Raw genomic sequence first — 21950 nt, 5'->3', positions numbered from 1 at the left:
TACGCTCTGAAGACTGCAGAAGAGATCTTCTTAAGAATATTAGGGGGGTGGGCAGGGGAAGGATTAGACCATGTGAAAAGTAAACATAATATTTTAGCTGCAGTTCATTCATTTTCAGCTTTGTACTCATTATACAAAATTGCGCCTAGACATTCTGTTGTTGTGCCCATAACCTAGGTTTAAGGTGACAATTATCTCCTAGCTCTCATAACTCAGTTTCTAACACTGACTGTAAAGTGGGGAAGAGAACAGTATCAACTCTCTTCACCAGGCCTGTAACACTTTAATACAGTAAAACCTTTGTTTTGTATCTTACATACCTAAGGCAAAACCTAAGGTCAGATGGCATTCTGAGCTTTAATTTTGAGGATTGAGGATCAAGCATCTATATGATATATTTTATTGCAGGAAGCATATCTCAGGGACAAACAGAATTTAGGAAACAAACACGGGCATTGCTTGTCATGAGCATTACATGACTACCAACCAACCTACCTATTTCAGAGAATAGCATATTCCTCCCCATACATTAAATTCAATCCTTGCATACCTAGTTTATGCAAATAACAATGAAATGTGCAGAAATATTGAGTGTAAAAATTAATTGCATCCTTCAGTTTATTTCATCTTGTTTTAAAACTAGATCCCTTTACACAACAAGTTGCTTATTATCATCAACAACAACAATACATACAAAGAGTCCCCCCTTTACAACGAAGCAGAATGACAATGTGACAATTTTGAAAGAGAAGAATGCTTTATTTTCAATGCCCCATTAGCACAAATGAAGAAATGGGCAACGGCGTGTGGGATTATATCAACTAAAGGAAGAATAATTAGATTACAGTCTGCTATTTTGAAAAGAAACAAATGCTGACTTTCTAAGTGATTTTTCACAGGCATTTTTTTAAAATATTGGCCTGAGACATATCTAAGACTACCAATCATGGAGCCTGTGTGCAGAAGTATCCTTTTGCATACGGATGTCTCTGGGCACATCAAACCTTCCAATGTGTCTTGCTATTGATGGACTTGGGATAGAAATAACTGCAGAAACTATAATGCATGCCAAAAACTCAGTAATTTAATTATGCTCTTCTGCTGTCTGCACGGGACAAATTGGTGTAGGTCTCAACGCAGAGTGAGGGTGGGGGATTTGACACAAATTTGGCACTCCATAGGAACACATCTAGAGATGTATGCAAATCAGCCTACAGATGTTTGGTAAAATTCAACTGATTATACATATACACAGAATGCATTAATTGTAAGGTGGCATGATTCCTGTTCTCATCAGGTGAGGGAGGCATGAGAAATTATTAATTTCTTATGCTGTGCATAATAGCAGTTTGCTACTTCCTTTTGACTGTCAGAATTTTTTAAAAAACTAAAAACAATAGATGCATTGAACAGATATTTTGATGGATCATCATTAACTCAAGCATTAAAAGAGAGTAAGAAACATTTTAAAGAATTAAACAGATAACAACTAAGAAACAGATTCTAGCACCAAGATTTGCGTTCCTTTTCAAGTCGCAACTCATCCTAGGTTTAAATTTTGCCTCAAGGGGATGCCAATAATACAAGAGACACAATATTAGTAATCTAATATGGATGTTTTTCGTACAAAAACAGAGGCCTGAAATGTAAGTTAGTGCCACACATTCTCTTCTACTTTTTTGCAATCCACCCCTATATGTTTCACTGCATATGAAAGTAACTAGAATGTTCAGTCCCTCCCTAGTACTGAATTATGGCATGACTTCTGTGCACCTAAGTAATAAATCTACAAATGGTATATCTTGTACAAGCATATAATCACATTAGCTAGGACACCGTTTTTCTATCACTCTTTATGTTCTGTTTCGAGCTGAGTGCTTCAAGAATATGCTATCGTTTTTTATAGATTTAGATGTTCTACATCTACCTGAATATTCATCAGGCTTTGTACTTTGTGTTACTTTAATACTCAACACAAAGCTTACAAGATAGAGGACTAAGCCCAGCCCTGTTCTAAAGTGCCTGAAGCAAATTGCAACTCATCTCTTCAATAAGAAGATGACAGGAACTGTTTTGGAATGAATAGATAACTGCATTTTAGAGATATGAGGATCCTGCTACATGCTTCACGGCAGGCAGTGGAGGTAATGGTCACCAACCATACATCAAGTTAAACATGAAGAAAACTTGCATGGAAAGTTAAGTTGCACAAAGAGAGCCATCACTGCCAAAGCAGAGGCTGATTCAACACACATTTGTCACAAGTTTATGGGAATACGTTCGGTGTGGCTGTGAAAATATTCCGCCAGTATTGAACAGGGGGATGATCCTTAAAACATCTGGTGTATGAAATGCATATATGCAGAGCTGTTGTGGCACAGCAGCAAGACGGGGACTGGCCATGCTAACAATTGTGCTTAGAATTTCCAATTCTCAAACAGAAAGGAAGCTTTATTCTTTATACAGCTATGGAAACCGATAATATCTGGTCATATTTTAATACACTGTATTTGCAAGGTGTTATACCTTGCAAATGGAATACTGAAATGCACACAAATCAGCATTAACTATTCAAACAGTAACTTTCTGCCAAAGCTTCCACTTCCTTATCGGAACTCTCCCACCCAACAGTTAATTTTATTTTCTTGTAACTGTCTTCAGCCAACGCAGTCAATCACTGAAATTACACAATTACCCAAGTGTGTTATATACGTATAGAAACACCATAAAATATAGGTAGCAGCTTACTATATTTAACAACCACTATAGCTTATTTTGAAGGGACGCGGGTGGCACTGTGGGTTAAACCACAGAGCCTAGGTCTTGCCGATCAGAAGGTCAGCAGTTCGAATCCCCATGACGGGGTGAGCTCCCATTGCTCGGTCCCTATTCCTGCCAACCTAGCAGTTTGAAAACACGAAGTGCAAGTGGATAAATAGGTACCGCTCCGGCGTTTCCGTGCGCTGCTCTGGTTCGCCAGAAGCGGCTTAGTCATGCTGGCCACATGACGGGAAGCTGTACGCTGGCTCCCTTGGCCAGTAAAGCGAGATGAGCACCGCAACCCCAAAGTCATCTGCGACTAGACCTAATGGTCAGGGGTCCCTTTACCTTTACAAAGCTTGCTTTAAAATAGTTTAATTCCATTTTTCTGCATATGTAAAAGCATAAAAGTAGTGTTTTAATTCAGTGCTTGCAATAAATTTGCAAAGTGTGTTGTAAAAGACACAAATTATAATAATAAACTTGCTCAATGCAAGTTTTTGTTTAACAGATTCTGTCTTCATTCTAACTTGTCTCTAATGAGAACTGGTTGTGACAAGTTTACCTATAATTGGAATGAATGCAGGTTTTTTAAAAAGTATTTAAAATAAGAAACCTTCATAAACTTCCTAAAGTGCAGGAGATTGTTCAAAAGCAGCTTCCCAGTGCATTTATACATGGGGGCAGGAGGGAAACCACATGTGAGGCAGTCAACACCTGACAACTTACCTTTGGGATACACATCATAATACCCTCCACTGAAGCACTTATCGTTTAGAGAAAGTACCGGTATGTAACATGAGATGTGTTTTCTTCTTAAATAAATCAAGGTGACGGGATTCTGGAAATGAGAGGTGTTGACAGCAGGGCTTACCATGAGGCAAGTAGGGGTAGCAGACTTGGAGTGCCATTAATTAGTGAGAGACAAGAGAGAGGTGACCATTGCATGGGCAGAATCCACCAGGAAAAGTCCCTTCACAAATCATACTGAAATGAACAGGAGCTGAATATCTTGCACATGCGCAGCTCCCATTTATTTCAATGAGGCTTGCAGGAGAATTACTCCTACTGTGGCCATTTAGATTTTCCACATCAAGTTTGGAGCATACCTGGCTGGATTGGGCTCTCAGCTCAGCCTGGAAGACATGATGTCTAATCTACAAGTCAACAAATGGGGAAGCCGGGCTCAGAAGCCAAATGCAGCCATCCAGGCCTCTCTTCCTGGACTGTGTCCCCTCAGCCACAACCCTCAGTAGCCTTTGCTTTGGGTTCTCAAGTGCTTCTGTCTGGCTAGAATGAGTCATTGGGCTGTAATTAAATTTATCTTGGTTGGATGGGGAAATGAAGAATAGAGAGAGTAGAACCTGTAACTTTTGCAAAGTGCAAAGGTAAGAGACACATTTATTGACCCACTCACGTTTGCTTCTCCCCCGCCTCTGCTGTAAATTGAGTCTCCTAATCTCAGGTGTGACCTGGGCCAGCTGTTGCTGCTTCTCTGATTGGTAAGGAGAAGGCGGCGGCACTCTGGCTATGCTTAGACTCCCGTCTTGCTTTTTTCATTGTTTTTTTTCCCCTCGCCTTCCTACATAAGCCAGGGTGTGCATTGGCATATCCAGGCAGCGTTATGGTTTAACGCTGGCTCAGACCTGAGCCCTGGAAGGTTCTGAGATTAGGAGGAGGGGCGAGAGAGGAAGAGGCAACACTTGCAGCGGCCAAACAATCACAGAAACCGGAGCTGGGGGTGGGGAGAAATAGAGAGAGAAACAGAGGAGTTCCTTACAGATAGCTCTTGTATTCAAAGATTCCCCCCTCCTTCTGCTTGTTTACAAAATGTAGACACGGTGTAAAAGACGGAGACTTGGCTGCAGAACCCTCTCTTCCATGCAGGGATAACCCTCCCCTCCCAGCTCAATGCAATGCATATATGTATATTTTAAATGCCTACCTTTTCTCTTCTCTCCCAGGGCGCCCTGCTACGCACATCCCAGCTCGGCGGACGAACAAACCGTGCAAAACGATGGGCTTGTAGGAAGCGGGGAGGTGGGGGAATCTCTGCCACTCCAGCTGCCCCTCGTAGGAGCGCTAGGCTTGGTCCTCCCTTGCTCCACCCTCTTGAAAAGGGTTTGCAAAGTTACTACGAAATCCTGCTCCAATGCACGCCGCAGGTAACTTTGCTCTCCGGCGTGGGGCGGGGGAGGCTTCTGCGTTCACCATCCGCTCCGGCATTGCCATCTAGCGGCCGCACCTGGAAACAGCCCAAAGTGAGAAAGATCTGCTGCTCAGAGAGCGGAGTCAAGAGGTCGAGATGGGCGTTGGTGAGCGACATCTAGCGGCCACGGTGCGGAACAGCACGGTCCGGAATTCTGACCCTCCTTGATTCGCATGCCCTAATTTTTTTCATCACAATATATGTCCCATGGAACACCGTGAGACTTGCTTCTCAGTAAAATAAAAAACAAAAAAAATCACGCTTAGGATCTGGTGGTTGACTATCTGTGTAGGAAAACAGATGTGGCAAAAGGAGCAGCACAAATTTAAGAAAAAAACAAATCACTCAGTGATTGACTTGAATATACAAAAAATGCTTCCACAGGTCAAACACCACTCTCCCTACCACCACTTCTGCTGCCACCGGAACACACAGCCGGTGTTCCACTCACCCCCAAACTGGGGGAGAGTGGAGGCATCCTGCAAGGTGTTGTGGCTCATCTTCTCCACCCCAGGAGGCATTCCAGTGAGAGGGCGCATTCTGGTGGTGGGGTGGGCAGGGCGCCGCCTCTTGTTCATCCACCACCTGAGGCAAGTGCTTCACCCCGCTGCATCAGTGGACTGGTTCTGCGCTCTGGTGTATGCCTGGGTCAAAAAAGCAGACCTTGCCTATACAGTGGTACCTCGGGTTACATACGCTTCAGGTTACAGACTCCGCTAACCCAGAAATAGTGCCTCATATTAAGAACTTTGATCCAGAATGAGAACTGAAATCGTGCTGTAGTGGCGCAGCAGCAGGAGGCCCCATTAGCTAAAGTGGTGCTTCAGGTTAAGAACAGTTTCAGGTTAAGTACAGACCTCCGGAACGAATTAAGTACTTAACCCGAGGTACCACTGTATTTGTTTTCAAGCGCCTGAGCTCAGTAACAGAACATATAAAGCAATATTTTTAAAGTGATGAACCATCTGGTCATGAGGATAATGGATTTCTCCTATCGCTCACAAATAATGAGTCAACAAGTGCGTTCAGAAGCAACAGATTGCTTACTGGCCACAGGATTGTGCAGCCATAACTGTATAATGTAAACCAGTCACTCCGAAGCATCTTACCTGACTAAACTTGTCTGCAAATTTTCAAGGGTGCACTTTTCATCTTTACTGTCCCTGTCTTGCCAGCTTATTCAATGCCACTGCTTGAACTTGTGGATTAATACTGAGAAGACAGCTCTTTTCAAAATACATTTTGCAGTGTGGTTCCCTGAAGGTTTCCTCAGGTAAAATCTTGCTGCCTTCTGTGAGACTTACAGTGCAGTCCTCTGTATGTCTACTCAGAAATAAGCCTCACCGAGTTCAATGGGGCTTACTCCCAGGTAGAAGGGTGTGGGTATACACATGTACAGGGTGAGTCTTTTAAAAGAGGCTCCGTGGGACATTTGTACTCTGTATCCACAGGGCCTCCTTTAAAGGACTCACCCTGTATAATTGCAGCCTGCCTCTGTGGTAAGCATGCTTAGGACGGCAGTTGTATGTTAAAAAGGGGATTTTGGCTCTCAAATCTGACCAGAATATTTCACCCTCAGATGTGCTTGTAAGCTAATGGGGACATAAATACTCTGTACATGCTCAGATGCCAAATGCAAGAGGAGACAGCGACACCCATACATTTAATAGCTGTTCAAAAAAAGGGCTTTTGGAAGATCCTGTCATGTCACTGTGTTACAGAAAGAAAGAAAAAGGTGTACCTGTCAAAATCCCCAACTCTGCACTACTCTCGAGTCTAGTCACCACCGCAGCCTTCCCACTACATACAAAGTGCACAAACACCTAATTTTGGGGCGAGGTGGGACGGTGTGTTTTGAAACATTGTTTGAAACCCCGCGGCTTTCCTTTCGCAAATTCAACGCTGGCCCCTCCCTCCGTGTGGCATGAGAATCCTTAATATATCTATCTATATCTATTTAAAAAGTATGTGTGTGCGCGCGCGCGCGTTCATTGGTAGGGCCCCTCCCTCGAGTGGCTCGTTTCTCGGCGTCTACTATTATGTTACTCCGTGTGTGTGAGTGAGTGTGTGTGAGTGTGTCAGGTGACTTGGGTCACGCAGTTTGTCTCCTCTGGGAGAGGCAGGGCCTCGGCTGACTTTCCTTTGAGAACTGCGGCGGCGGCGAGGAAGAAATACAAGGGAGCAGCTTAGGTCAGCGTCCCAGGCGAGAGGCAGCCTCCAGGGGCGCGGGGTGTCTCGTGGCGGCGGCGGCGGCGGGGCGAGCGTGCCGCTGGGGGTCCGGCCGGCCGGGGTCTGCCTTCGGAGAAGGGGCAAGAAGCCCGGGGAGGGAGCAGGATGAGCCAGGTGCCGGGGAAGCCGAAAGAGCAGGAAGAGGACGAGGGAGAAGAGGAGGAGGAAGAGGAGGAAGATGAAGAGGAAGAGGAGGAAGAAGACGACGACGAAGACGAGGAAGAAGACGAGATCGTGGGGCTTGCAGATTACGGGGACGGGAGTGGATCGTTTTCGGACGGCGACCCGGAGAACGGCGGGGACGGGGCGTGTAAGTAGCTCGGCGGCGGCGCCGCTGCCCCGAAGGGAAAGGGCGGCCTCGTGACTGCCAGGCCCATTGTTTTGGGGCGGAGTGAGCGGCAGAGAGAGAGGGGGGAACCCACCGGGCTGCGCGCAGGCGGCGTTCAGCGCACCCGGGAGAACTGGGGAGAGTTGCGGGGCTGGGAAAGGGGAGGGAGGAAACGGGGTTGGGTCACGGGGGTGCCCACTTTGGATAAAATATTGTTGTGAGTGACACAGGTAAGCTCCGCCCCACGTAATCGATCACAAGACGCGGGTGCACAGACACACACCCTTTGAATGGCAATGCCTATGGACTTTGGGGGACCTCAGCCCCTAGGAGTGGGAGGGGGAGCAACAAACTGCACCCATAATGTTTGCCCTGCATGCCATGGGCATAACCAAAGAGGGGGGCAGCTGCCCTCCCCATCAAGTAAAAGAATAGAAATATTTAACTGATCAATTTCCCCCCCCCCAACAAAAATATTGGCTATGGCCATGCTACACACACCCCTCCCCCCTTTCTTTCTTTCTGCCCGCAGAAGCAGCAGCAGCAACCTGAGTGGCCCAAGGCATTTTGTTACCCAAGGCAATGAGGGCCAAGGTGGTGTCCCAGTTCCGATTGGGCTGGCAGATATACTGAAAGGGACTCCGCCTGCCACCACACCTGAGGGCTGCAGGAGGGCTTAGGGGGCACATCAGGCGGCTTGATATGCAGAGGCCTTCTAGAATTGTAGCGTTGGGCAGGACCACATGGATCATCTAGTCCAACCCCCTGCAATGCTGGAATATGTTGCCCAATGTGGGGCTCAACCCCATGACACTGAGACCCCATGACACTGAGACTCGTGCTCTACTGACAGAGCTATTCCAGCTTCCATTACCTTGACCCCTTGACTCATCCTCCTCCCCAGTATCTGCTGCCTCACTCTGCCTAATACTGGGACCGGCCCACACCTAACCTGTTGAACTGGGTTGGGGATTTCCCTTTGCTTTGTTTTTTGGCGAGACAGAACCAAAGTCTCGTCGTGCTGCCCAAGTGAATGCTGAGTGATCCTGGATTCTTGCAGATTGCAAAGAACGTCCGTACAGCAGAATGGGGGAATTGGTGCAGACGGTGATAGTGGTTGGAGGACAGAGCTTTGTGTGCCATGAAGCTTGTAGGTTAGCCTGCTGCCCCTGGATGTGGTAGAGGATGGTGTCCCATTACCAGTATTGGAAGTGGAATTCAGTTGCCAAAGCCCAGTCAACGTCTGTGCTTGTCCTTTGCCTTGGGTAGCAAAATGCCCTGGACTGGCCCCGCTTATAGAAGCCTTTCATTCTCTTAGGTGTACAGCAGTTTTCAAGACACTGGCAATACAGGTGGGAATAAGGTTGTGGGGATGTGGAAGGCTTCTGGGGTGGGAAAGGCTGTGCTTTGAATTGGGTAAAGTATAGAGTGAGGGCCTTGAAGGAGAGATATTAGAACATGGGGATACAAGTACAGTGGTTCCTCGGGTTACAGATGCTTCAGGTTACAGACGCTTCAGGTATAAGACTCCACTAACCCAGAAATAGTACTTTGGGTTAAGAACTTTGCTTCAGGATGAGAACAGAAATTGCTTGGTGGTGTCGTGGCAGCAGTGGGAGGCCCCATTAGCTAAAGTGGTATCTCAGGTTAAGAACAGTTTCAGGTTAAGAACGGACCTCCAGAACTAATTAAGTTCTTAACCCGAGGTACCATTCTAAACATAAACAGAGGTACTTGATGTCTCAGGGCTAACATTGGAATAGGGTAAGAGTTTGGGGGCAGAGGAGAGAATTTGGGGGGTGGTATCAGGTTTGGGACGTGGGTGGCACTGTGGTCTAAACCATTGAGCCTTGGGTTTGCCGATCAAAAGGTCGGCGGTTTTAATCCCTGCGATGGGGTGAGCTCCTGTTGTTCGGTCCCAGCTCCTGCTAACCTAGCAGTTTAAAAGCACACCCAAAAGTGCAAGGAGATTAATAGTACCGCTCCGGCAGGAAGTTAAACGGCGTTTCCGTGCGCTGCTCTGGTGTCGGTGTTCAATTGCGCCAGAAGCGGCTTAGTCATGTTGGCCACATGACCCAGAAAAACTGTTTGTGGAGTGGACAAATACCGGCTAAAGTGAGATGAGCGCCGCAACCCCAGAGTCGTTCGGAATTGGACTTAACTGTCAGGGGTCCCTTTACCTTTTATCAGGTTTGGGAGTTGGAGACATTAGTTTAGGAATGGGGTTAGAATTTGGAGTGTGAATGGGTGGTGCTAGGAATGAGATGGGTTGGAAGAGAAGCAATCCTTCCTGGAGTTTGGCTACAGAGATTTGGAACACAGGACTAGACTGAAAGAGAGGTGTGATTATGGCATTAGTCACTGAGGTGGGGATGTGCTGGAGCTTACAGTGATTTCAGTGGAGAAATGAAACGGACAGCCAGAGATGTATTTTATCTTTAGGATGGCACCTGACAATGAGAAATCTGTTGGGAGGATTAGATTTGAGAGGGGATAGATTTCTCGTGCTTTTTATAGTAATATTTTTGTATATCACTTCAGAAAGTTTGGAGCACTTTACATTCATTATCTTGGTAAGCCTTGGGTGAGACTTGCTAAAGCCATCTTGTAGTTAAAGAGAGATTTGAGCTACATATACACATGAATCCTGGCAGCTGTAGTTTACCCCCTCACAGAGCTACAGTTCTCGGCAACATTAACAAACTAAAGTTCCCAGGATTCTTGGGTGTGTGTGGATGTGTTTAAATGTATGTTGTGTATGCAGCCCGAAACTAGGAGTCTCCTGGCTTACAGCACAAACACTTAAAACACTAATGGTACTCCAGCTTTTTGCTGCATAAATATAAAGGTGCACCATATTTAATGTGAGCCAGGGTCTAGTTTTTGGGGGGTTACTCCCCCATCCCATCTAGTTTATATTTTCAATATCATGGTGTAGGTCCCACCCAGAAAATTGTAAGTAGCCATTGAAGGCCTCAACATATGCAGCTTTTACCTTGCTACTGAATACCCACCTCTAGCTTATGCATACCTGAGATCAGGATAAAAGGTGATTTCAGGTCCAAAGGTACAACCTGAAGTGCAGCATGACACCTAGCATTGTTTTTCCAAAGGAAATTAAGTATGAGATGTGATGTAAGGAAGAGGAATAGGTAGCTGATTGACTAGAGTCAGATCTAACTTTGTATTTTATTGTCTATTACATTTATAGACTGCCCCGTTGGCCAAGTCCTCTGACAGCTTGAAAAAATCAAATCAAATAGGAAAATACGATTGTTTAAATAATACAATCTAGCATATGTAACGAAGAAGCCAGCACCAAAAATACAGAAAAGCAGACCAATATAAAAATTTCATTAAAACTTTCTTTGTAGATAGTTTTGTGGATCTAGACTTTGTGTCCAAATAATAAGTGAGCATTTGGGGAGAGGAACAAGTAGGCACTTAGAGTACTGTCTGTTGTGGCTGCCTTGTTGTGGGGAAGAACAGGAAAAGAAGAACAGGGAGAAAACAGAGGGGGAAGGGGAGAAGGTGTCCAGGCATGTGACAGACAGTGGAATACGGTAGGTAGAAGAGAGCATTGGGAGAGAATGGAAATAAAAACATAAGTGGCTGCGCAGCTGATTGTATGGGTTGCTTCAGAAGTGAATTGTAGATGGTATAAAGTTGGGAGGAAACTTATGTAGATGAGCAATGGGATGAAACGTTAATGAGAAACTAAAGGAAAGAAAAACTAAGTTTGTTCATTGAGTTGGGGGAGGGGAAATAAGCTGGAGACGGAGGTTAGGTTCAGCCTGTGTTTTAAGAGCAGAGGGAGAAACTATCCTAATGTGCCAAACTCTTGAAACAGTATCTGGAGGGAGGGAAAAGCTTTAATAAAGTACTTCCTATTGGTATTTGTGGTACAGATATCCAGTGTCTGTTACAAATTGCACGTGTTTTACTGATGCGAACTTGGAGATCTAAGGAAATAAGGAAGGCAGACTTCAGGCCCATAAAAGGCAACAGCTGTAGAGGGCTCAGTGTTTAGAGCTCCTCTGCAGCTGTGAATGTCAGTTCCCATATTACCAGGCTCTGCTCCAGGGTCTGCCTGCATATTTTTGATGACATTGTGTGCACTGGTGTGATGGTATAGAAAGGGTATTTTTATAGGCATGTTTAAAAGGAGAAACCCTTTTTTCTGCTAATGGGTTAACCATGGTTACCTACATTTTTGTGTTAAAAAGAATAGGCTGTTCTGCCACCTGTTGCTTTGTGCATAACACAAACTGTTTTCCTTTTTGGCTGGGCTGCATTCTCTTCTGTTTTACAGAGCTGGGGAAAGATAGAAAATTGCTTCAGACTCTAGGATTTCTTGAGGGAAGCGTTAGATTTATGTTTCAAAGTGTCCTTTTGACATTAATCCATAGAAAGCATTGTTGGTATTTTGTGCAAAGGAGTTTATACTTCTATAGAGTCTGTATAGTTCACACACACACACACACACACACACACACTTGACAATCTGTGGATTTATAAGCAAAACAGCTTTTCCAGTGACACTACTTTAAGGAGCACTTATTCTAGTAAGAGTGCTCTTTTTTCCTTCAAAGAGAAGGGAATGTGACAAATATTACTTGCGGTGTAGCGGCCTCCGAAATAGGTGTTCTTCTCCAAAACGAATATTCTTCTCTATCAGAGGTCTTCTCCCATGATTCAGTGAGCATATGTGCCATCTCATGTTTCGCAGCTCCCTTTCAGAACTGATCTGAATGTACAGAAATAGCACATGGTACTGTTCTTTCTGGGTTATACTCCTGCAGACTGCAGGTGGTAGAAAGGTTTGAATATTTGAATGCTGCACCATATGAGATAGGGATAAGGGAAGCTGTGGCCGGGGCTGGCCCAGGACATTTTAGCACCTAAAATGAACCACAAAATTGTGCTCCTCCCCACCAGGGAAGAAGCAGGGAGTGAAGACCCACATCAGGAACAAGGCAGGGAATTAAGATCTACATCGCTGTGGCTCTCCCGATGTTGAATTACAACACCAACATCTTAAACAAAAGATTACATTTACTAGAAGGCCATGGTAACTAAAGGAAAAAAATTAAAAGTTTTTTCTTAACTATTGAAAAAATACAGTGGTAATGGATTTCTTACTACCGTATCCTGTTTTGCATTCCAATACAATAATACAACCTTATTAATTTTCAAAAAGATTTAAATTAAGTACTGCATATTTGAATCATAACACCCATGTTAGTTTACTTGAGGAAGCTACGCTGCTCCATTTTACATATTTGTTTGGGTATTTGGGAGCTCTTCCAGTATATAGCGTTAATTATTCCAGATGTCACATACAGCAATGCATATTTTTCTTTGGTCACTGTCCATTTCAATATACCTGAAGTACTTTTATTTACTTATTTTGAATATTTTTGTACCACCCTTCCTTGAAACCCCCAATACAGGTGCCTTTCTGAGATAACTAAGAAAGTGTGAGAGCATATAATAGAGCAAACAAAAGCTGCCACTTGTATTCTTGGAAGAAAAGGCTGCATTTAATATTTTTTACTTTCTTTCACTATTATACTAACTAACCAGAACAAAAATAGTCAAAAACAAAAAGTCTCATTGCTTTCACGTTTTCCCTCACCAGTCAATAAACTAAAGCTTTAATAGATTGATTAAGTATTAAAGATTAAGTATTAAAACTAGCAACCCTGTGATTGTAACAGCTTACAAAATGCAATACTAATTCTGAGGGTCTTCTGCATTTTTCACCATCAGTAGCTTATGGTATTCTTTGAGGGAGGTGAGTTGTCTTTTGAACCAGCAGTTGTTACTGGCAAAATCTGGTGGGTAGGGTGAAGGGGAAATGCAGAGGTTAATTAGTCATTAGATCAGTCAACTAAAGCTTGATCTCTTTGGCATTGGAAAGGAAGGAATCCTAAAACGGTAGGATTGGGGAGTAAAATCAGTTGAAATTGTGTTAGAATTTGGTTGCAAATAAACACCTGTTTTTATTGTTGTTATTTTTGCAAATAATGTTTTCTTTTTATTCAGTTCTAGATTTCAATGAGCCCTTTAGTACTGAAGTCAAGCCAAGAATTCTGCTAATGGGACTGAGAAGAAGTGGAAAGTCTTCGATTCAGAAAGTTGTGTTTCATAAAATGTCACCGAATGAAACCCTTTTCTTGGAGAGCACTAATAAGATTTGCAGGGAGGATGTTTCCAACAGCTCCTTTGTTAACTTTCAGATATGGGACTTTCCTGGGCAAATTGACTTTTTTGACCCTACCTTTGACTATGAGATGATTTTCCGAGGCACCGGAGCACTGATATTTGTTATTGATTCTCAGGTAAGGAAAGGATTTGGGTTATGATCTTAGCTTAGACCAAATACCCTAAATTTGCAAACACAAACATCACCCAACAGTAGAATGGATGGTAAAAAGTAGAGATGTAAGAGCCATAAAAATACCTGTCTCACACACCCCACTCCCAATTTGTCTGATATTTCTCTCTGGGCCTTCACATCTCCAATAAGAATAGCAACACACAATGTGACTGACTCTCTCGTTAGTACAGGCAAGATCCAGAGAATGACAATCAGGATTTCCCTTCTGAGGCAGAGTTTTCCTCTGTCGCCCTTCACACTATAGCCCCTTGCTCACACACCTCAAAAGCTGATTCTGAGGGACCCTGTGGAGTAGTGTGATATGTATTATAGGGGCCTACATCCAAGTGATTTGGCAAAAACCAGATCTCCCTCACCCACACAAGCATGAGTTCTCATTGCTCTAGTGTAGAGCAGCTCTATGGATCCTGCCCTGAGTTCTCATTGCTGTAGTGTAAATATTGTACTAAAACAATGCTTGAGATTTATGAAGGAAGCATGTGAAACTAACACAGAAAGGAAATTGAATGATCTGTCTATCCCTCATGCCTAGTTAAAACTACCATCACAAAAGTGTCCTATTTCTTAGTGAACACTACACAGAAGGAACAAGCAAGTGACCTGTACTTGTTAAAACAGCTGCTTTAATAAGGGGAGGTGAAAGAGACAGGCAGGAAAAACAAGATTCAAAATGTAGGAGTGTTGCTAAGATTTAGTGCTTGATAACTCGCTGAAGTGCTTTCACATTGTGATTTTTGTTTATGAAGATGTAAAAAAACCACCCTTTAAAAACTCGAGAAGTAAAGATTAAACACTTTAATTCCTAATTGGATTTACAAAAGCAAAGCATTTATCCAGTTTATTTTTGGTTTGTAGGATGACTATATGGAAGCCTTGGCAAGATTGCATCTCACTGTGACAAGAGCCTATAAAGTGAATCCAGACATAAACTTTGAAATATTTATCCACAAAGTAGATGGTTTGTCTGATGATCACAAGATTGAAACACAGAGAGACATTCATCAGAGGGCAAATGATGACCTTGCAGATGCTGGGCTGGAAAAAATCCACTTGAGGTGAGGAAAGCAAAGCAATTGATAAAGCCTGCTTTGGGGACAGGGGAGAATGAAAAAAGCAGTATGCCTCACAAGCATATGTGCCAACTTTTTGTAAAATCTTAGGGGAAAAGGGGTGGCACAGCAGTGGTATGGCCAACTGAGAGTTGCAGTGGTCAAATAATTAGAAATCTAGAGCTTTTTAGGCTGGAGTTTAGCATTATGTCCAAAACTGACTAATGCTCAGCTTTAAAATGAATACTCAATAATTGACATGGGAAAATAATATATTTGGTTGTATGTACTACCTGAATCCTGAAAACTGTTAACAGCATAGTCAAACTATATCTCTTGATGCTTAGGGCCCAAACGCAGCCCTCCAGAATTCCCTGTCTGGCCCTAGAGTCTCTTCCCTAGGCCACACCCCATATTGACCCTGCTCTGCATTTCTGGCTACAGTGTGCTTCTTCCTTGCCTGGATGGAAGGCAGAGTGGGGTGTATAGAAACCAGCCTATGGCGGAAACGTAATGCTTACAGCTGTTCATCTACCCACACTTGCCTCAGGGCCCTCCCACCATTGGCATGTGGCCCCTGACAGGTTTCCAAAAAGAGAACCCGGCTCTCATGCTGAATAAGATTCCCCACCCTGGCTTAAGAGATAAACGTGTTGAGGATATAATTTACCATTTACTCAAGTAATACACAAGATGGCATAGTGGTTCAATAGTAGGCAGATGGCACTTTAACCCTATTTCTTGTAAGAGCATCCCTTCAGAAGATTCTACAAACAGGGAGGAATGAGAGTCCTGTTATGGCTAACCTCACAAGGATACCAGCTTCAGTTATCACGTTTTACAATTCGCCAAGTGGAGGCCTGTGCTTTCGCCAGGGTTGGCGGAGGGGTGGGGTGTGCAATTTGAACATGACTTCAGCATGCAGCAAATGGTAAAAATAGGCACACTCATCAGAACTGCTAGATTATGCTTGGGTGAGGAGCAAATGGAAATACAGGTGTGGTGGATAAGAGACTGTTCACTGAAACATCATGTGTCAGATCACCCATCAAAATAAGTTTCCTTATGAGTTTTTACACCAGGAGTGCATGCAGATGTATAATGGATTATTTTTACTTGCTGAATTTTCCACAGTAAGGGGAAATCCCAATTAAATAAAGTCTGAGCTGGCATTTTGATGATGGCAGCACGGGCAGGGGGTGGGGCGGGGCAACTTGCATGCATGGGCAACCCTAATTCCACAAGCTCCTGTCTGGAAGCACTATAACGCCTCATTTCTGTCTACAAACTTTCCAGAGCTGCTCATTTCAGAGAGATACACTGATGTCTATTTCCTTTTCCAGCTTTTATTTAACAAGCATATACGACCATTCAATATTTGAAGCGTTTAGCAAAGTGGTACAGAAATTGATCCCCCAGCTCCCAACACTGGAGAACTTGCTTAACATCTTTATCTCGGTAAATAGTTGCTGTTTTTTTGCATATGTATTTCCTGAGCCTTTGTATATTTTCTTGCAAAACACTGTTTTTGTTCGTTTTTAATTTCATTTTTGTGTTATGTGTTGTTGTAGGATACTTGGTATATGAGAATAAATGCCAATAAAAACTGTTCAGTGAAGTGGAATTACTTTGCAAACACTCACTTGCTTGTAAACAACAATTCATTTCAAACTTTTGCTAGAATGTAACTTAGGTCTCTATGATTATTGTTACAAGCTCATATATTTATCAGAACTGTATCCACTGTTCTGATGCACTGTTCAGCATAGCTTGGTGTTAGGATTGCAGCTCAAACACCAAGTTATACTTTCAGTGGGACACAGCAATGTGAGTTCTGTTGGTCTGTGCCTAAGAATTACACTAAGACTATTTTTATAATACCATATTTCACCAGCTTTTCTTTTCTCATGCACACTTTATTGTCTCATGCACATCATCTTTATTGTCTAAAGACTTGGTTCCTTCAATGAAATCTATATTCTCCCTGTTTCCTTGTAGAATTCTGGAATTGAGAAAGCCTTTCTCTTTGATGTAGTCAGTAAAATTTATATTGCAACAGACAGTACCCCAGTGGACATGCAGACTTATGAGCTCAGCTGTGATATGATAGATGTTGTCATTGACATCTCCTGCATTTATGGGTGAGTAAAGAAACAACAACAAAAAGTACTCTTACGCCATCCTTTGTGCTTGTATGTCTTGGGTGACCTATAAGGCCTAAAGTCACATAACAATTAAAATGCAAATGGAGTAGTAATAAGATTAGAAGGTTTTTCTTTCATATGCAGTAATGATCTTCTAGCTTGCTGTTATTTCAGGATAGAAAAAACCTTTAATTGCAAAAGCACACACTGTGTGTGTGAGAGAGAAAGGTCATCAGAGTTGTGTGTGTAGATAAAAGTGATTTTGAAACTCTAAAGCTTTTACAACTGATAGAGCAGAATAGGCTGTTGTGCAGAAAAGATTAAGTGAATTCGCCTTAGTCTTGTTTAATCTACAGCACTTTTTAACTAGAAACCAAGGGTCTTCCAACAGGAGCCAGTTAGCTGATGTAACTGGGGGGTACTTGTGTATACAAAATATTATAGTTCAGAGATTCTAGTAACAGCTCCTAAAATGCACCACAAGTTCTACACAAAGGCCTGGTCAATAGAAGGGCAGCATTGTAATTTTCATGTAAATAAAATCAGTGATAATTCCACTGAGGCTGAGACATAAGTGACTTTATCCCTGGCAAGCCATCAAATACATGGCAGTATTTTTTTTTAACTGCAAATTTTTAAGCAGCCTAGGATTGAAAATAGAGCTGGAATAAGATATTTACACACTAGATCAGGGAATATCAACATAGCACCCAAAGGTGCATGTGAACCCAAAGGGTCTTCTTCCTCTGCTGAATTAAGACTTGAAAGAAGCATTTGATGGAATGGGTTGTGGTGTGTGCTTGATTAGGGGAGAGGGTCTGCCCACAAGAGTTTCTCCAGCTTGTAATTGTTACCACGGGCCTAAAAAGGTTGGCAATATCTGCCTCGAACATATTTTGCTTTAAATAGACTTGAAAGCAGCAATAAAAACGTATTCATTCAAGCAGATAAAATCACAGCATCTATCTTCTCTCCAACATCACCTGTGTCTTGCTGTTCAGGCTCAAAGCAGATGGAGCAGGAACTCCTTATGACAAAGAATCAACAGCAATAATAAAACTGAACAACACAACAGTCCTTTATTTAAAGGAAGTGACAAAGTTCCTGGCACTAGTTTGCTTTGTCAGAGAAGAAAGCTTTGAGAGAAAAGGTATTGAACTTCATTTTGAAAGTTTAAAAATCCTTCAGAATCTTGGTCCCAATTAATAATTAAATATTTGTCTTGGTGATTCTGTATATACAAGCTGTGACAAAAGTATAGTAAAGAATGCAGAGGGTATGGAGGTATTACAGTTGATCATTGGGCTTGCTATAGCCTCTGTTAAAGTTGCTGGAGCCATGTATTCATGTTGTTACATTATATATCTGGCCATTTCAGTTCAGAGTGGCACAATGTTCTTCTTTGTCCCTCATTATTATTACATATCTGTGAGAGGTTAAGAGTTGAGACTGCAACTAGGCTAAAGTCACAAAGGGAGCTTTAATGGTAGAGAGGGTATTTGAACCTGTGTATCCTAGTCCAACACTAAAGGGTTTCTGGAAATGGAACTTTTCTCCTCCCTAACACTTAATCAGGAGTGACACTTTCTCATTACAGTGATACCTTGGGTTACAGGTACTTCAGGTTACAGGTGCTTCAGGTTACAGACTTCACTAACCCAGAAATAGTACCTTGGGTTAAGAACTTTGCTTCAGGATGAGAACAGAAATTGCGCAGCGGTAGCAGGAGGCCCCGTTAGCTAAAGTGGTACCTCAGGTTAAGAAGAGTTTCAGGTTAAGAACGGACCTCCAGAACTAATTAAGTTCTAAACCCGAGGCACCACTGTATATTCACCTCTCATTCTACTCCTATATTTTCCTACCATCCTCTAAATATACAAGTACACACAAGAGTTTCCACTTAAGCAGCAGTAACTTCCTTGCCTTTTGTTTTTGTAAACTTATTGCATCATACTTGCTCTCCAAATGCTGTGGGGAATGTATGCATAGAATAACTTAGTCTTCATGACTTCAGTCTCCATAGAGAGGTATTTCAACTTAAAATATATTTCATAAAACTTGGCTGGTCTTCATTATTTTGTGGCTTCAGTATCACATGACTTCTGAATCCCTGGAAAAACAAAGGGCTAACACAGCAGATTTAAACCACTTAAAATTTGTACCCTCTTCACTTAGGGAAGTGAGATAGCTTTATAGCATTAACTTTGAGTGAGGTTACTGGCTTAGTGCTTAAATCCAAACATTGCAATGGTGCATTTTAAAATAATGTGTAATTCTTGGTAAATTGTACATAAATTTCTGTAGTCGTTTACAGCTTTTCTTACATTGTTGTGTTTAAGAGAGAAATCTGATTTTAGCCCTTTACTTTCAGTACATACCACAGAAAAGAGTTTACTTAATTGTGTTGTTGCCATGGCAGTTTGAGTATGGAACATTTCTGTTCTTTTCTTTAGGACTAATAGACTACAACTTCCACTGTTTCCGTAAGGCCATACATGAAGTATTTGAAGTGAGAATGAAAGCGGTGAAAGCTCGGAAGAATCAAAACCAAATTCAGAAGACCAAGAGGGCCACTCCTAATGGCACCCCTAGAATGCCAGTGTAGCCGAACTGTGTGAACCACTGTTAACTTGTAAAACTTCTTATTTCTTGTAATGGTTTCATCAGGTTCCATAGCTGGAAGATGAAAGGGACTGCTGTACTGGATGGCATGGATTTTACCACACTAGCCTCCTGCCAAAACACTGTTTATCTTATCCAGTTGTTCATATTAAGAAGTATCTGTAACAGAACTTTTCTGCACTTTTGTCATGTTTCTTGATGGAAATGAACTTTTGATAAACCCATTTGTGTTTTATTTAAAATGACACTTTTTACGTGTGAACTTGGGTAGGATATGTACCGTTAGTTTCTCTATATGCTGCAAACAAATGAGTAAAACAATCAAGAAAAAATGGTAAGATACCTTTTTACAAATTTGTGGGAGTTTAATATTCATGCCTGTTATATATATAACTTGTAAATTGAAGTTTTATTTTGAAATACAGTAGCAATAAAAATATTTCCTGGGAGTCCTTTATTGGTACATGAAAAGTTTTGTAAAAATAGGCTTTGAGCTAAATATCTCCCAAATGTCTCCATAATCCTGGCAAACCCATTTTGTTCTTATAATGATGATTACCTCTACAACTTTCTATAAAGAGACCTATTTTGTAACAGTTGCATGTTGTGTTTGGGTTTGTTTTTTTAAATACACTTGCAGCAACAGGAGAAATTCTATGCAGTTATGGTGGAAACAAGCAGGGACCAGCAATCACAGGGTGCAGAAGAGGAAGGAAACTGTTCATCTTCTAACCACCCCCATTACCAGGAGAGGAATCCCCAATCACCATGGAACTCTCTGCAGTGAAAGGACTGTATTTGCTGCTGTCATTCCTTAAGACTACAGTCATACCTCGGGTTGCGAACGCTGCGAGTTGTCCATTTTTGGGTTATGGACCGTGCCGAACCCGGAAGTACCAGAACAGGTTACTTCCGGGTTTCGGCGCATGTGCAGAAGCACTAAATCACACTTTGTGCATGCACAGAAGCGCTGAATCGTGTCACGTGCATGTGCAGACGCGGCGCTGTGGGTTGCGAACGTGCCTCCCACACAGATCACGTTCGCAACCCGAGGTATGACTGTATTTAGGTCCAGGATATTAGGGGTGGTTTGATTTGGCAATAGGGCTCTGCCTGCTAGCCCCACAGAGCTATCTAGCGGAAGGACCCAGTTGCTGAGCGAGAACCTTGAGGAGGAAGGGGTGCATGTTGGAAGTGATCGACATAGTTCTCAAGTAATGGAAATACAGCATATGGTTTCTCAAACCATTCATGCTAATCTTTTGACTAGCAAGTATATGTTGGTAACAGGAACAATGTATGAGGTTCCACGTATTTCTGCTTCCATAAGATGCCAATTCCAAGAGATGACTAAAGTGGCTCACAGGCTGCATTTGAATGAATACAAGTTTCAAAAAGCATCTGCAGCTATATTTACATTTCTAAAGAAGATGGTACATGAGGCAGTATAGTCACTCCCTCTTTCTACCTCTACCCAAAATACAATTATTTGGATTTGTTTAATAAAACTTACCCTGCCCAAGTTACTGTATGAAAGGCATTACATAAAACACTGCTTGTCTTCCCTTCCCTCTCACGTGTCCCCACAATGGGCATTTAAGTTCATATTGCTTAAGCACAGCTTGTTGCCTCTGTTTAGGCAGAACTGCCAACTAATTTTTTTGCCATCTGTTCTTAGGAAGCTCAAGATTAAGCTTAATGGAAACCACACAATTCCTTCTTTTGGAGTGAAGGTTCTGTACATCTGAAAGAGTACTTCTGAGCATGAATGCTACTATGTTTTGTGTGAATATAACTAGCATCAGCTAATTATAGAGTGGCTTCACAACCACTTCTTAGGCCTACAAATGTGAAAGTGAAGCATCACACCTCTCTCTTCTCTCTTGCATGCCATTGCTCTATAGTCTAGGTAAAGGTAAAGGGACCCCTGACCCTTAGGTCCAGTCGTGGCCAACTCTGGGGTTGCGACACTTATCTTGCTTTATTGGCTGAGGGAGCCGGCGTACAGCTTCCGGGTCATGTGGCCAGCATGACTAAGCCGCTTCTGGCAAACCAGAGCAGCGCACGGAAACTATACTCTACTGGTAAATAAAAAAGTGTGTTCTCACAATGAAGTATTAATGACAGTCTAGGTAGTGGGAGTAGCAGTGATTATGACCCATCTTCTGGAGTAAGTTACATTAATTTGGTTTTGAATTTAGCAAAA

At 42.6% G+C, this 21950-nt stretch overlaps 2 protein-coding genes across 8 annotated transcripts in view; one reads left to right on the top strand and one right to left on the bottom strand.

Moving 5' to 3' along the window:
- Positions 1–5052, bottom strand: part of ANKRD6 (ankyrin repeat domain 6) — a 66198-nt gene extending 61146 nt beyond the window's left edge. For 2 of the 7 annotated variants that reach the window (XM_081186553.1, XM_081186562.1), the window contains exon 1: positions 4706–4994. The gene's annotated coding sequence lies outside the window, so the exon portion shown is untranslated. Of the gene's footprint in view, positions 1–4705 lie in introns of all 7 variants that reach the window. The other 5 variants (XM_081186554.1, XM_081186555.1, XM_081186552.1 and 2 more) reach the window with 4 other exon arrangements.
- Positions 5053–7020: 1968 nt separating this feature from the next.
- Positions 7021–20343, top strand: RRAGD (Ras related GTP binding D). The gene is made up of 7 exons (XM_081186646.1): positions 7021–7508; positions 13575–13870; positions 14785–14984; positions 16322–16436; positions 16977–17119; positions 18124–18272; positions 19576–20343. Exons 1-7 carry the CDS (start codon positions 7304–7306, stop codon positions 19725–19727), a joined length of 1260 nt encoding a protein of 419 aa, XP_081042772.1. The 5' UTR covers positions 7021–7303; the 3' UTR covers positions 19728–20343.
- Positions 20344–21950: the final 1607 nt, after the last annotated feature.

The sequence above is a fragment of the Podarcis bocagei genome, assembly GCF_964188305.1.
Source record: "Podarcis bocagei genome assembly, chromosome: 3".
Classification (NCBI taxonomy): domain Eukaryota; kingdom Metazoa; phylum Chordata; class Lepidosauria; order Squamata; family Lacertidae; genus Podarcis; species Podarcis bocagei.
Note: the sequence above shows the minus strand (reverse complement) of the source record. Positions and strands in the feature narration are given on the sequence as shown.

Coding starts and splice junctions, on each gene's coding strand:
- RRAGD (XM_081186646.1), top strand. CDS start 7,304: ATGAGCCAGGTGCCGGGGAAGCCGAAAGAGCAGGAAGAGGACGAGGGA. Junction 7,509..13,574: donor GAACGGCGGGGACGGGGCGT/GTAAGTAGCTCG, acceptor CTTTTTATTCAG/TTCTAGATTTCAATGAGCCC. Junction 18,273..19,575: donor AGAAAGCTTTGAGAGAAAAG/GTATTGAACTTC, acceptor TCTTTTCTTTAG/GACTAATAGACTACAACTTC.